The 14689-nt window shown below is 44.0% G+C and overlaps 2 protein-coding genes and 1 long non-coding RNA gene across 4 annotated transcripts in view; 2 read left to right on the top strand and 1 right to left on the bottom strand.

The window, feature by feature from the left end:
- Positions 1 to 1706, top strand: part of LOC134157509 (uncharacterized) — a 3435-nt gene extending 1729 nt beyond the window's left edge. Inside the window, exon 3 of the long non-coding RNA XR_009962347.1 lies at positions 401 to 1706. This is a non-coding gene — a long non-coding RNA (uncharacterized LOC134157509). The remainder of the gene's footprint in view (positions 1 to 400) is intronic.
- Positions 1 to 3350, bottom strand: part of ANAPC13 (anaphase promoting complex subunit 13) — a 3837-nt gene extending 487 nt beyond the window's left edge. The window contains exons 1-2 of the mRNA XM_062606506.1: positions 3269 to 3350; positions 2107 to 2232 (exon numbers count right to left, since the gene is read on the bottom strand). Of these exons, the coding sequence (XP_062462490.1) occupies positions 2107 to 2205 (99 nt within the window). The 5' untranslated portion in view covers positions 2206 to 2232; positions 3269 to 3350. The remainder of the gene's footprint in view (positions 1 to 2106; positions 2233 to 3268) is intronic.
- CEP63 (centrosomal protein 63) overlaps positions 3280 to 14689 on the top strand; it is a 25530-nt gene continuing 14120 nt past the window's right edge. Inside the window, exons 1-6 of one of the 2 annotated variants that reach the window (XM_062606502.1) lie at positions 3280 to 3366; positions 6136 to 6272; positions 7903 to 8083; positions 9955 to 10050; positions 12291 to 12416; positions 13299 to 13412. In XM_062606502.1, the coding sequence (XP_062462486.1) occupies positions 6229 to 6272; positions 7903 to 8083; positions 9955 to 10050; positions 12291 to 12416; positions 13299 to 13412 (561 nt within the window). In that variant the 5' untranslated portion in view covers positions 3280 to 3366; positions 6136 to 6228. Of the gene's footprint in view, positions 3367 to 5009; positions 6273 to 7902; positions 8084 to 9954; positions 10051 to 12290; positions 12417 to 13298; positions 13413 to 14689 lie in introns of those variants that run through there. The other variant, XM_062606503.1, reaches the window with a different exon arrangement.

Raw genomic sequence — 14689 nt, 5'->3', positions numbered from 1 at the left:
CTTCCTGAAAGGAGTAGGTTACTAAGACTTCATATGGGTAAATACACAAATCCACAAACAAGACCAGAGGGTGTATCTGAACAATACATATCATACATACTGAGCCACTTAAAAATATTACTAAGCCCAGTTGTGAACAATATTCTCTTCACATGAATATGGTGCTTAATCTGAAAGGTAAATTGGTTTTCCAGGCCCCTGGGGTGTTGCTATATACTCCGACTGCACATGCAGTGAAGGAGAATATACAGCAAATGCAAAATAATAATAGTATAATGCAATTATTCTATTGTTTGTTTCCAATGTGTTTCTTCTGCTGTTGCCAAGCATACAGATACTGTATTTATTATAGCTCTTATTAAGACAAGTGGTTCTGTAATATGTTACTTTCCTATGGCAGGTGAGAAATCCTTCCTCTTTCTGCATTCAGAACTCAGGTGTGGCTGTGCTGTATCAGTAGTAGAAGTCAGGTGCAACATAGAGCTGCTCACAACACAGTAAGAAGGAGGTACAGTTTAACTGAGATTTCATTTTCCTCCCTCATATTATTTGTTCTCTGCGCTGATGTATTGGTGCAGTCATAAGGAGTGCTTGTTGTTTCTGCTAGATACCACTTGGGCAAGAATTGGGAGTTCTAGATCTCTGGAAACCCCAGCATGAGCTCAATAAAACGTTTCAGTTTTGAAAGCAGCATATGGTTTGAGCCCCTTTGAGTTCATAGGAATCTCTCAAGTGAGCACTACGATCAGATGCTCAGGACAGGCTCAAATACCACTCTGCAGCCATTCTATTTGCTCCTTGACAATACCACTGAGTAAATCTGTGATTTTGTGCTGGTTTTTCTATGTGATCAGAGCCAATCCTATCCCTGGGGATCTTTATATCCACAGCCAGTCCTTTCTTTCCATTGTTATTTAATGAAGCTTCCTGCTTTGAGGCTGCCTTCTGTATGTGACTGTAAGTAGCTCAAGAAATGACTGTAAGGAAAGACACAGCAATGTTTGGGCACAGGGTAAAGGCAACTGTCAGCAAGGAACAAGTTTGTAATTATTAGCCTGTCTAATAAAGGTTAGTCCAAGCAAAGAGGGGTTTGGGCTCCTGTATCTGAGAATCACAGCTCTCCAAGATCATTCCCTCAAGCCCAAATCTTGGCAGGATATAACTTGTATGCTGTATATATGGATTTTGGAGGTGTGTAGCTGCTCCTTGCCCTCTCTGAAAATGCAGCAGTGTAAGGGCTAAAGCTTGAGCTATGTCACCAGCAATGTGGAAATGTCTCTCTAGAAACTAGCAGCCTATCAAGTCCCTGTGACCTTAGCATGACTGCTTTGTGAATGCTAGCCAGGGCAAAGCTTGTGTACCAGAGAGAACAAGGAAAAGGAAACTCCTCGGATATCTCCCACTGCCCTGGTAGTTTCAAGATGGCTAAGGAAAGGTGTCATTGTGGGAGATCTGAAGTTTCAGTTGTGGGCTTTATGGGATCAGAAGTAACCTTTTTCCAGCTGCACCTCTCTGGTCTTGTAGCTGTACAACAAGCTGTACATTGGATGAAAAGACAGGTGCCATGCATTGGATGCAGTGCTACAAACGAGTCATACTACAGATGCCAGTTTGTTCACTACTACCCTTGAACTGGCCACAGAAACACTGTATCTGAATAGACTGTTTAGGAAGATATCTGAGAAAATTTTGGCTTTTTAAAATGGAATTTCAGAAAATAAAGAGTAACCAAGACTCTCAGCATGTGACTGTTCCTCTGTTCTACTAACCAACTGGGAAACCACTTCAAACACTAGCAACAGGAAGGGGAAACACAGAGAAAAGGCACTTCTGCTTCTCCCTGGTGCCAAACCGAGAATTGTGCCATGGGAAGAACACTCAAGTTGTGAGATTTTTCCCCACAGGGGAGTGGGGGAGAGAAACATCCACATCCTTGTATGCCCACAGGAATGACTGGCATACAGGACATGAGTGAGTCACATCTATCCTGGGAATCTTTTGCACACATAAGCTGTACCACGAGCAATACTCTTTGTGCTGTTTCTTGGAAGTGGCTGTGATAAACACATCAGCCTTAACTGTGATTGATAAGAGCAGTTCACCTACCACAGGGATAGCTACATCCTCGTACGGTAATTTATCTTCCCTCCATGCATCGTCGATCAAATCCAGGATTCTGCCATCCCTTAGCACTTCACTGTCCATCGTTGTAGAAGGTGAGGACAGCTAAATCTGTGACACAAAGCAGGCAGTACTGCTAACAACCACATCTCTAACCAAGTAGTTGGAGTACAGGCTTGCTCCAGTTCTGATCCAATTTCTATTAAGCTTTTATGGAAAACCTTGATTTTCCTAATCCACTGAAAAAGGGCTATGTGGTTATAACACAGGAGAACTACACCTGGAAAGCACACTATCAAACTGAACTGCAGATACATACATTCATCTCTAATGCATATCGAAAACTAGCCTCTTATTATTAATTATAGATTTACATATGTTTATAGTTGCCGACCCTCAGAAATCTCTTTTGGGTAAGCTTAAGGACCTAGAGCTTCCCTGTCCCCTCTTACTCTGCACAGAACTGTTGCTTGTGTTTGGTGCCTGCTCACTTTCTGTCCCTGCTCAGTGCTGTAACTCATCCACACCTTTGTGAGTCTGGGAAAGTCAGAACAAAGGCACCCAAAATACTGACAAACCCGTACAGCCAGGAAATTGGTGAAACGAGAAAAATCAGAGAATTAAGAACGGTTTAGGTTGGAATTTGACCTCAAAGCTCATTCAGTTCCCACCCCCTGCCACAGGCAGAGACACCTTCCACTGGACCAGGCGGCTCCAAGCCCCGTCCAGCCTGGCCTTGAACACTGCCAGGGATGGGGCAGCCACAGCTTCTGTGGGCAAGAGAGACCTGCCTTCCCCCTCAGCCACTGTTATCACTCCAGGGGTTTCCTGTCATCATTTTGTTACTACTCTGTCCTCTTTAACACGTCCCCGCAGGCACTCGGGGCAACAGCCAGGGCTGGAGGGTACCGAACCCGGGTGTCTCGGGGGGTGCAGGAGCCCCGCGGCCATGCCTGGCTCCAGAGCTGTATGTTGCACAGGCCTCGCCTCTACAATCAGCGAGGCGGCCCCGAAGGGAGCACAGACGACCGGTGCAGTGCGATAAGGCCCCGGCCCCCCCCGCCCCGCTCCCGGGGGAGACCTCTCTGTTCCCCACCGCCCCTCCAGCCCCACCGCTCCCCGACCACCGCGGCCCATTCCCCCATACCCTGCCCATTCCGGCTCGGCGGCGCGGCAGTGCGCAGGCGCGGACCCTGCGCAGGCGTAGCGGCCTCCAGCCGCCGAGGCCGCGGCTTGGCTGCGCCGGTAGGTCAGCGGTGCTGGGAGGGAGGGGGGGCGGGCGCTGGTGGCGGGGAGGCGCCGTGCCGGCCCGATGGCGGGCGGGCCGCGGACACAGTCGGTAGGGGCCGCCGCTGGACCGTGGCCCCTCGCGGCGAGGCCCCATCGCTGATCAGAGGCCGGGGCCTCCCGGGGAGCCCGGAGCGCAGGTCGGCCCCGCGGGACGGGCGGGGGATTCTCCCTGGGGAGCGGGGGCCTGCGGGCCGGAGTGCGCTCGACTCAGTGGATGTGATGCGTTCGTGAATTGTTGGGTTTTAAACGTTTTTTGTTTTGCTTTGTTTGTTTGTTTTGGGTTGGTTTGTTTTTCAAATACTTTTATGTCAATTTCAGAAGTAACGGGCCAGCTCTTCTTGCTTCACCTGTAGTTGATGGCAGATTGTTTCGTCCTCTGGTGTCCGTGTGGGGTCTTCACTCAGTTGCCTGTAACGTGCACATAGTGACTTGCAAGCTTGGGAGGTCAGGATATAATAGCGACTTAAACCTGATGAGTGGATAGAGAACAGCCTAGAGGAGGACTTGGGGGTGTTCACTGACAAGAAGCACTCCATGACCCAGCAGTGTGTGCTTAAGCCCACAAACCTCCCATGTTCTATGCTGCATCCCCAGCAGTGTGACCAGCAGGTCGAGGGAGGGGATTCTTTGCCTCTGCTGTGCTCTGGTGAGACCCCCCCATGCAGGCCTGAATCCAGCTCTGAGGCAACAACACAAGGGGGATGTGGAGCTGTTGGAGAGAGTCCAGAGGAGGCCACAGAAATACTGCGAGGGCTGGAGCAGCTCTGCTCTGAGACAGGCTGAGAGAGCTGGGCTGGTTCAGCCTGGAGAAGAGAAGGCTCTGGTGAGACCTTAGAGCAGCTGCCAGTACATAAAGGGGCTCACAAGAAATCTGGAGAGGGGGTTTTTACTGTGGCTGCCCATCCCTGGCAGTGTTCAAGGCCAGGTTGGATGGGGCTTGGAACAACCTGGTCTAGTGGAAGGTGTCCCTGCCCATGGCAGGGGTTGGAACTGGATGAGCCTTAAGGCCCTTTCCAACCCAAACCATTCCATGATTCTGCGTAGCATAACTGTTCAGAGGTGTCAGATTTTGAGGCTCTTCTCCCAAACCCAGATGGGCTGGCAAGTATGCAGGGCTGGCAGATTCAGGTGTCTTACCTTGGGGACCCTGCTTAAAGCCTAGCAGAAGCAAAAGGGGATGCCGTCTGGCTCCTTGTAGCATTAAAGCTTTCAGTGTTGAACTGATCCTAGCTTCTCGTGGAAGGAGCTGCTGGTAAAGGACCTGGATTTCTCTCTGGATTTCCTTTCTGAATTTTAGCAGAACATCTCTGTAGTGGACAGTGAAATCTCTCTGCTACCCACTGAAAACTGATTCTAAGTAGGGGTGCTTAGAATGAAACAGCAACTGGCTAATGTCTGCTCTTGGCACCTGGAGAGCTCTCTTGGACAGCTGTCAGCAGCTCAGGGGATTTGCTCATCTCCTCTCCTCAGCAGCTCTTGCCATCAGCAGTACAGCAAACATGTTCTGCATATGGATTAAAGTTTTCTTAAGTGCAGGCAGGACCAAAGAGAGACAAAACGCTATCAGTGTAGGGATAGGGGTTATTTTTTTTTTCCTCAGTGAAGTATGTATTTTCTGTATGTGGTTTAAATACAGCTGAATTCCTAGCAGGAGACAGGCTTGATTCTCTGAATGGGTTTAAAAAGCTGTGGGAGCAGGATAGAAGCTCTGATGGAAGTGAAAGGAAGCAAAACTGAGTCTGTGCTTCCGAAGGTCTCAGTTTCTGTGACCTGCTGCCCCTTTTGTTGATTGCTTAATAATGCCATATTGATCTTTGAGGAAAGATGCTGTGAGGTTCCATCTCTAAATACTTGAGAAAGTGCACAGATGTTTTGAAAACAAGATTGTGTGAATACCTCCACAGACTGAAACTGAAGTGTAGTTTTGTACCCTCAGGTACAAAAGTATAACCATTTTTTCTGTTAGAGCCACAGTTTCATGTAGGAGCCACTGAAATAAATCGTAACTCTTTTGTTCCCCATTTTTGCCTTCAACGTAAACCTTTCTTGCTTCACAAATACATGAAACTTCTGTGTGCCTGCATACATGTTTGTGACGTAAAGAATGTCATTTTTGACTAAGACAATGTACTGCTACTGAAAACCTCTGCAACTTATTTTCATATCTTAGGGCACCACATGAATTTTTAAAGGGTTAGTGCTATCTTAAAAGAAAATCCTCACAACCATATGAACTAGTGATGCATTCTGAATGTGATCATGAGCTTGCATTCAGAACTCATCACTATAGGGAGTCTCTTTAGCCTAGTCTGTCAAAAGAGACCCAGGAGAGATCTAATTTATGGATATATCCTTACTGCCACTTATGGTTTTTCCCTTGACTGACGAATGTCCCTGTCAGTGGTAGGTCTTGGGCTGGCCCATTTGGAAGTTCCCAAGTGCATATAGGAGTCAGGAGATCTGTCAGTCCCAGGGGATTGAATTTGCCCATTTGCTGAAGTGCAGCTTCTCTTTCACTGCTGCTGAGTTATTCCATTTATTAGATCACACAGTTCTATTACTGCAGTTTGATAATGCTGGGTTTGCTAGAAAAATCTGGTTTCCTTTGTTTGGCAGATAACTTGGCTTGCAGGTTCATGAAGATGACCATTCTTTTCCTCACCTGAAATTGTGTGCTAACTGTAATTTTTCAAACTTATCTGTGGGCTTCTGCTTGTTCTGCAGCAGGATGGAGAAGTAGCCTTGTTTCCTACACTGCGATGGGTGACCACTGCAGTTGTGTATGTTCCTAGCTGCTAAAGTCACCAGGATTTAGTGATGGAGGCTTTGCTGGAAGGAATGCAAAGAAATGGGCAGGGGAGGTATGTATGTGACAGTATCATTGAAGTATTAACATTCCTTCTTATTTGGAATCAAATCCTGTGGTATCAGACAAGACTTCCATTGCTTAAGTAAGGGCTTTGGAATTTGTCCACTAGCGCATGATGGTGGATAAACACTGGTGCAGTGGCCTTCAGCTGGTGCAGAAGCAAAGTCACTGAGTTAGCTGGCTTTGCAATAATCCCTTGTTAGTTATTATAGTCTTAATTTAGTTTTACATCTTCCTGAAAACCCTACCTCCCTTTTTTTGTTTTTCTTGCTGTGAACTCTTCTTACCATCCAACGGCAGGAGCAGTAGTAATCAAAAGTGTGAATAAAACAGCCTTGCAAGGTTAATGGGACATGACTGTTACCTTTTTTTATTGAAAACATCTGATTATTTCCTGCTTGTGTTGAAATTGCAGAGTCCCATTCATCTCTGAAGAATCCTTAATGTTCTGTCTTAGACTTTTGGATCTCTGAGAGTGACTGTAGTGCCAGTAATGGAAATAAAATGTTTGGTGTGTTAAGCAAATGTCACTGATGCTATTTTCATAGTCATCTTTGAGAACGTGACAAGTTTACTGGTAGAGAGCTGTTTGCAGAAATCAAGTTTAGACTTAACTTTATGTTAGCAGATGCTGTGAAGGAAATACTGCTCTGCATAATAGCTGCTAATTTTTGGTTAACTCACGGGACAGAGTGAACTTTAACTGATTTTAGCTCCTTTAAGAGATATTTCTTTCCCAAAAAACTGCTAACTTGTGAAGTGTGCATATGCTCTGGGAGAACAGAGAAATTTCAATTCCTTAACCTATTGATTTCCATTTCTTTTCAGTGCTTCCTGTTTGACAGGCAAATTAAAGGGGTACAGATCATCATGGAGTTCACCGGCCTCTAGGGCTGTACATTGCAGCCTTAATATTGGCCCTGGCTTAGCAGCTGGTGAAGTTTTAGAGGAGTTAGTTGAATTAGCTTCAATAATTACTGTACCAAATTAGAAAGTGCAGGGTAGCTAGGGAGCATACTCTCCCAATGGATTGCAAATGGTTTATTCTTCATTATCGTGTTGTCATCCAGCCGCCTCTACTCAGGGCTTTGTCTGCATTTGTGATAAGCTTCTGTTTTCAGGAGCTGATAGGTTGGCTCTAAGAATTCTGTGTTGACTGAAACTTGGTATAAAACGCCTCTGCCTGGAGAGCAATTAAGGCAAATAAAAAATGGATAAAGCATGCTCCAGTTTACTTAGATAATGCATAGTACTGAGACAGAGAGGAGTGTTTATAGGTGCTTGTAATGTTCTCTGTGTAGAAGACAAACCCCCTACATTTAAAGTGTGTAGGTCATTTGTTCTTGCTGGGATTTCACAAGTATTCTTTGTTGGCCATTATCAAATTTAGATCTCTGCCCAGAGATATGAACATAACGTGTGAGATGCTGCATTGGAGAATGGGATTAAAGCAAGTATTAAATGTATTTCTCTGCCGGCTAATTTCATAGAGGTCAGAACACTGCAAATGCAGAGTTGGTCCCTTGGTGCAAGTCAGTTTATTCTGCTGACTTTGTTGGGATGGGACACTGGGCCTGTGTTGGTTGGTGCCTGCTTTGTGACTTCAACCTCTTCTTTTCCAGTGGTGGGTTCTTGACTTCCTGTGAGGCTGAGCTGCAAGAGCTGATGAAGCAGATTGACATTATGGTGGCTCACAAGAAAACTGAATGGGAAGGACAGACACAGGCTTTGGAAGCTTGCCTGAGTGTTCGGGAGCAGGAACTTTCCTCTGCCAGGGTGGCTCTGCAGGAAAAGTATAAGGAGGTACCTTAGGTCCATACTGTTCTGATTGGTATCAGCCTGTGTGTTTTACATACTGTACTGCAATATAATGACTGAACCCGGATTTTAAGAGTTTGCCTTTGAATGGGCATGTGTTTTGGGATTGTTTCGTTAGTTTGGGGTCGTATTTTTGGTTGTGAGGTTTGTTTTTTTTTTCTTTAATATTTAAATTTCACTTTGGCAAATAGCTGTGCTAAGTGAAACAGGAGCCTGTCTCATAGTTGGAAATCAGGAACAGCATTTACAAAGGAGCCTGTAGGAGCAAGGTGTCTGATTCATAATTCAATCAAAGTCAAGTGATCAACTCCCTAAGGGTTGGTGGAAACCCACAGATTGAATTGTCAGAGTTTCTGGAGAGAACCCAGAATCTGGCTATAGCAGTAATGGACAGCCCAGCAACCTGCAGTCATTTGGTGGTGTGAACTACAGCAAGATATTGCTGGTTGATTCTCCAAGGGCTATTTTTTGCAGCCCAAGATTTTGTAGCCTTTAAAGGCCTAGGGCAACTGCAAAAATTTCTGTATTGACGGAGAAGTACCAGTAAGTGACGATTTTGCACAGGATGAGGACCATAAACTTGCACTTGTGCAAATGAAGTGATGTATCTTTTCTTGGATCAGAGGAAATCAGCAGGAGTCTGGGTGGCTGTATCTTAAGATCTAGCCACATTGACATTTTCTGAAAGCACTTAAAATTTGTCCTTCTATTTATAGCTGCTGTGTCATTTATTTTGGCAGACTCTGTACTACAAACTGTGTTTTTGGCAACTCTGTGAAGTTGCTTTGACTTCTTGGGTTGAAAGCCAGCTGATAACTGCACAAGTAGTTGGGTTTTCTTGGTGCCTGTGCATCTATGTTACATCCTCAAAATTACTCAAGTACTGCTGTGTAGCTTTTGGTAGTGTGATAGGTTGTAGCAGCAGTGGGTTAAGAAAGCTATAGTTTCTTGTTGATAGGGTCAGGTGCTACTACTGGTCTGCACAGTAAGTTTTGGGATGAATGTCTTTGCTACAGAGTTATTAAATCTGCAGTCATGCCACAGGACACTTGCAAGAACGGTGTTTTTTATCATGTAGGTTATCGTTGTTATTATCAATTGTGTTTTCTCAAGACACTGTTGAAATATTTCTTACCACCACAGGCAAACATTGATTTAAAAACTGAACTGTAGACTATGGGTAAAGTCACTGCTGGAGTATATTCACACTTCTGAATACACTCATGAATTTTCTGTGTTTGCTCGCTTGCTGTCCTTTGGACCTGCAGTTAGAAAGGTGCCCACTCATAGTTGGGGATGGGAAACAGGTGGGGGGGGGGAAAGAAGGAAGACAAGAGTCACAGGAGCACTTGAATCAATGGAAGAGAAATCTTCCCCATGAGTTTCAGAGCCCTATTTTTACTTTGTTCCTCTCATTGCCATGTGTTATGTCGAATCTTTGCTTCACCTGAGCTTTTTAAGGTAATGACATGGCCATCCTTTCTCTTGATAGATAGCTTGAAATCATAATTCATGCTTGTAAGGAATTTGATGAAAATACCAGATAGCAATAGCTTTTTGATGCAAGCCAAAACTGTAGGTTTCATCCTCAAAAAATGAAAGCCAGAAACTAGCTCAAAACGAGGCCAGAACACAAACAGTTCTGCCTGTAGCCTACCAAAGATTTAGGCATAGACTTAATCTGATTCATAGTGAGTGACCCCACTGAAAGGTGCAATTGCTAACAGAATTAGGATCCTTTAATAGTCCCCACTCCTACTGTAATTTATATTTATGAAATCAAAACTGATCCTAGTACCTACTGACAATAAGGTCCAGTTGTATTGTATTTATTCGCTTTTTAACTCTTTATTCAGGTTGACATGTTGCGTCACCAGGTAGAAGACATGGAAAAGGCCAAACTGGACATGGCTAGAGAATATGAACAACAGCTGAAGAAATTTCAGGAGGAGGTGAGTTGCAAAAAGAAAAGACTGGGTTTTAGTTCCCAGTTGATATAAAATGTAATGGGTGATACACTTTGTGGTATTACTTTTATTTAATGCCATGGTTTTAAAACTTCCCACTCTTAATTTTTATGTTCTTAGAAAAAGAAAAAAAGAGCATTGAATACAGGCAAAGTAATATTTTTATGCTTCATTAGACCCATTTTTTGTGCTTTGGAGGAACTTGGTGGCAAACAGAAAGCTCTTGGAGTAGAGATGTGTAGCAGATGTGGTGTTGGAGTTTTCATCTGTTAGACATCTGCAGAAGTTTACTGCAAAAATGTCCTGTGTTCATCCACCCTAGTCACCATTGTGCTTATTCTGAAGTTGCCATGGGTACAGGAAGCAGCATTTTGCTCGTTCAGCATTTTATGACATTAAAAAGGGGTGGTGGTGTAGCTGGTCTGGATCATATGAGATCAAGAAATAAGAATGGAACGTAGCTTGTCTTCTTTTTGCCTCCATTGACTCTGATTTTGTTGGTAAAGATTTTGTTCTCTCAAGGCATATTAATCTTAATACACTTAATAAAAACTAAGTATAACTAGAAAATATTTTTTAATAGCTTTCATCTCAAAAAGCTTCTTATTCACTCCATGGTGGTGCATGAGGAATGTCCTGCAGGTGGTATAACAGCATTCCATGTTTATGCCTTAACTCTTTGCCTGCCTCCATTTGCTTGTCAGTAGCAGGGAGTTAAATGGCATGAGCAGCTAGTAGAGCACTGACCTGTTTTCTCTGGAAGGTTGTGCCTAGTTCATGCTCACTATAAGGCATAAGTTAAACTAATTTGGTAGTCTCAGCTTTGATGACAGAAGCCATCTGTCCTTATTTAAAACACCTTACTATTCAGTATGACTAACAGCCTTCATTCACTAGGCATTCCCACTGGTATTGTGAATAAGCTGCAAAGCAAAGCTGAGTTGCATTGGCAGGTCTGCCTGAATTGCTAAGGCTAAAATACAGTGTGTGTGTTGTGGTCAGAATTGCAATGTGTTGTTGTATTACCCACACAGTACTAATGTGGAAGACATTAAGCTCCAATATTCCTCAGTCTTCTATTCTTAGTACTGTTGGGGAAAATTCTTGTGGTCTCGGTTTACCACCATTAACTGTAAAATTACAGGTACAGTGTCCAACTCACAGGTTTATTCTTTCAACCATCTCTGTAATCTGTTGTGTTTAGCAAAAGATGTTGGTATATTAACTCTAAGCCTGTATGTCTGTCCATTCCCATGGAACATGCTTAAGTAGTTTGCTGACTCAGGGCACTGGAGAACCTTTTGTGACCAGTTCATGAGGTCTTGATTGAGATGCTTTTTCTTCTCATGGTCCTTCTTGTCATCCGTGGACTAAGCTTTCTCCATCAAGTAAAATTGGAATGGTGACTTCTCAAATCCATGTGGCTATATGGAAACTTTTTATTTTATAGTTGATTTGGGAGAGCTTATCAGATGGAAAATTCCATACAAGTTGCAAGTGCTTATTTGCACAGCAGGTCATTTAAATGTCAAGAGTTTTCTTCTCATTCCTGCTTCTGATATGACTTTGGCATTCTAGCAGTAGGCATAGGTGTGATATTTTCTGTTGGCATTCTGCACTCATTGTGAAATACATAGTGTATCTAAGTAGAAAATAACACATGAAGTAGTGTTAATATTATGTATAATGGCAATTCTCAAATCTTCCTTCTCCCACTGAGCAGAAGAGTTCCGTTTCCCACCTGAGCTTCACAAGTGTGTTTTAATCACATAAGAAACTGTATCTCTGGGTAGAACTACCCCCCACCCCATGTGTGGTGTGACATGCTCCTCTGTATGAAGAGAGCAATCACAGGTACTACCTGCAATTACTGTGGCTGGGAGCCAGAGAGAGGGGTACCATGCTCTTGCTGCAGTAACAGTTACATGTAAACCTCCATCTTATCAATATTACAGTCGTGTTTTAATAGTGCTAAGACAGAGGTCTAACTAGAGCTGCTGATATCATGACTTCAATGGCATCTTGCTACCCTGATACAAATTGGCGTATTTTTCAGTTCTGTTGGTATAATAGGCTCATTATACATCTAGAAGTCTTCACTTGCAAGCTGTGTGGCCTTGATTAGGGGAATTGCTTGTGTGAAGCCATTTTGTGTGCCTTCCTTTAAATTGCTGTTTAATTCTTGCCTTGAGGCCTCAAACAAAGTTGGCTCTTTCACTTTGCAGTTGTCTAGGCTGAGGAGGAGCTATGAGAAGCTGCAGAAGAAACAGCTAAGAGAAGCTAGAGGAGAAGCTAGCAAGGGACAAGGGGAGGACCATTTTGAAATAAGCCGACTGACCAGGAAGCTGGAGGTATGTAGTGAAAAAGCAAGTGCTAACCGGAGTTTGTATGCGTTAACTGACTGGGCTTCAATGGTGACTCAATAGTCACCTAGGAAGAGGACTGTTAATCCTGCTTAAGAAGTACTCCCTCTCTACTCAAGGTGTAGCTCTTCTCAACTGGTTGTGTAATAAAGGTGATTTCCTGCACTGCACTCAGAACACAGGATAGACTGTGCTGCTGTTTTTAGACTAAATAAAAGGAAGAAGGTGCTGGAAGAGTAATTAATTATGTGAATGGAATGAATTCCAGTGTGGTGAGGTTGTCATCTCACTTCTTTGAGGAGGAGGGAGCTATGTGTCACACTTCTCAACTCTGTCTCATCTTTTAATCTTCCTGCTACACGGAGCTCAACCGCACTCAATTTTCTTCTACTGTGCCCTGAAGATGTGGCCAACAAACACATCTGACTGTAGTGTCAAACACACAAACGCACTGATGTAGTGTCCAATTTCTGGAGCAGAGATTAGCATTAAAATTCTGTAATTCATACTTGTCATCTTGGTGATTTCAGTAGCAGCATGTTTTGGAAGCTAAAGCCAGTTGTTAAACCTCTGACAGCAAATCCATGAAATTAGCCATGAATCTTTTAGCACTTAACATTTGTAAACAGCAATAACTGACACTGATGCTTTAACTCGGGGGGGGGAAGAAATACAGCAAGCACAGTATGAGGGGGGTTTTGTACTGCTGAGTTGTTGCATCAAATGACTAGCTAATGGTTTCCCTGCTGTGGGGAAAGGTGCATGAGGATATGGTGGAGAGGGAAAGCAAACGCAGATATGAACTAGAAGGGGGTCTTCTTGTCAACTGCATGGACATACTGCTCCAACCCACCCCTGCTGTCCTTGCAGGAGTTTCGGCAAAAATCACTTGACTGGGAGAAACAGCGCTTGCTTTACCAGCAGCAGGTGGCATCACTGGAAGCACAGAGGAAGGCTTTGGCTGAGCAGTCTGAGCTCATTCAGGTACAGTTAATATCTGCTGAAAGTTTTTGTTTTGTTTGTGGCAGCAGAAGGGAGGGGGGAAGGTGGAGAGTCTAATGAAAACTCTCAGGCTTGAATCCAGTTTAAGTTGCTATTGAAATGACTTTTAATGTCCTGGTGGAATAAGGTTTACTTGTATAAGTGCTGTGTGGAAAAAAAGATCTGGAGTCTGTCAACAGAGATTGGATCAACCTTCTGCAGTTCTCCCTACCATCCCTCCAATTAGTAGAGAAGATAGTAGGGTGAAGCTTTCACTTGGAGGCAGAGACCACAGCACGTGACACTTTAAAATAGTTGTTACATCATGTCACCTAGTTCAAAGCTGTGCACCTGCCAGTTGCTAAGTATGTACCTTGTGGGTCCAGCTCAGAGGATGATGTTGGAAGATAGTCCTCCCCTACAACAGGCACTTACTTCTGCAAAGTACTGCAGTAATAGCAGTTTTCAGCCCCTCCCTCCAGCCCCCCTTTCTCTTTCTTATGTCTCTTTTATGTTTCTTTTTCTATGTCTCTTAAAAACAAGAAGTAGTGGGACTGCAGTTCCTGAAAAGCTAATCATTCAGTGAGTTAGTATTGCTGAAGCAGAGCAAGATGAATTGACCTAGAGCACAGCTGTGAAGTCACACTGACACAATCACAGCAGACACTGATAAGAAGCTCTTGCTGGGGGCTTTACACTTAATGGGCTCCTGAGTTGCTCTTGAGTGGGAGCTCCTGCAAGGAGGAAGTTTGTGATGACAGGATTGAAGCTGACTCTGACAGCGGCTTTGTGAGAGGCTGACACTGGTAGATCTACAAATGCAGAGAGTCCTTAAGCGGAAGGTCTTGCTGCTCTGCTGTCTTTGTATCATTGATAGCTCAATTGTTTGAGAACAGATGTGTCCTTGGAGTGCAGGCTGGTAACTGGAGTGCAGAGGAACTCTTCTTACTGTGCAGCAGAAAAAGAGGGATTTGGGGAGATTTTCCTGAGTGGTGCAGATGACTTTGGTGCAGAGGTACTGTGAGCAGACTGCCTGAATCCTCAATTTCTTTGAAAAGACAAACATGAAAGTGCTAAATTTTTGCCTTGGATGTTTCTGTGCGTTTTGTATGCTTGATTTTTTTTTTTCTGGCACAAGGTCAAGCTGAGATCTGTGACCATGGAGTACTTCCCCTTTCTTTACTTTCAGCTGGCTTCCCCTCATATCTTTCAATTCAGCTTTGGGAAGCCTGGCATTCTTACTGCTGTAGCACCTGCAGGTTCGAAAGCCAACATGGGAA

This window comes from Pezoporus occidentalis, unplaced genomic scaffold (assembly GCF_034315485.1).
Source record: "Pezoporus occidentalis ecotype Australia unplaced genomic scaffold, CSIRO_AGI_Poc_V1 ctg97, whole genome shotgun sequence".
In the NCBI taxonomy this organism is placed as follows: Eukaryota; Metazoa; Chordata; class Aves; order Psittaciformes; family Psittacidae; genus Pezoporus; species Pezoporus occidentalis.
This window is presented reverse-complemented; position numbering and strand designations above follow the sequence as displayed.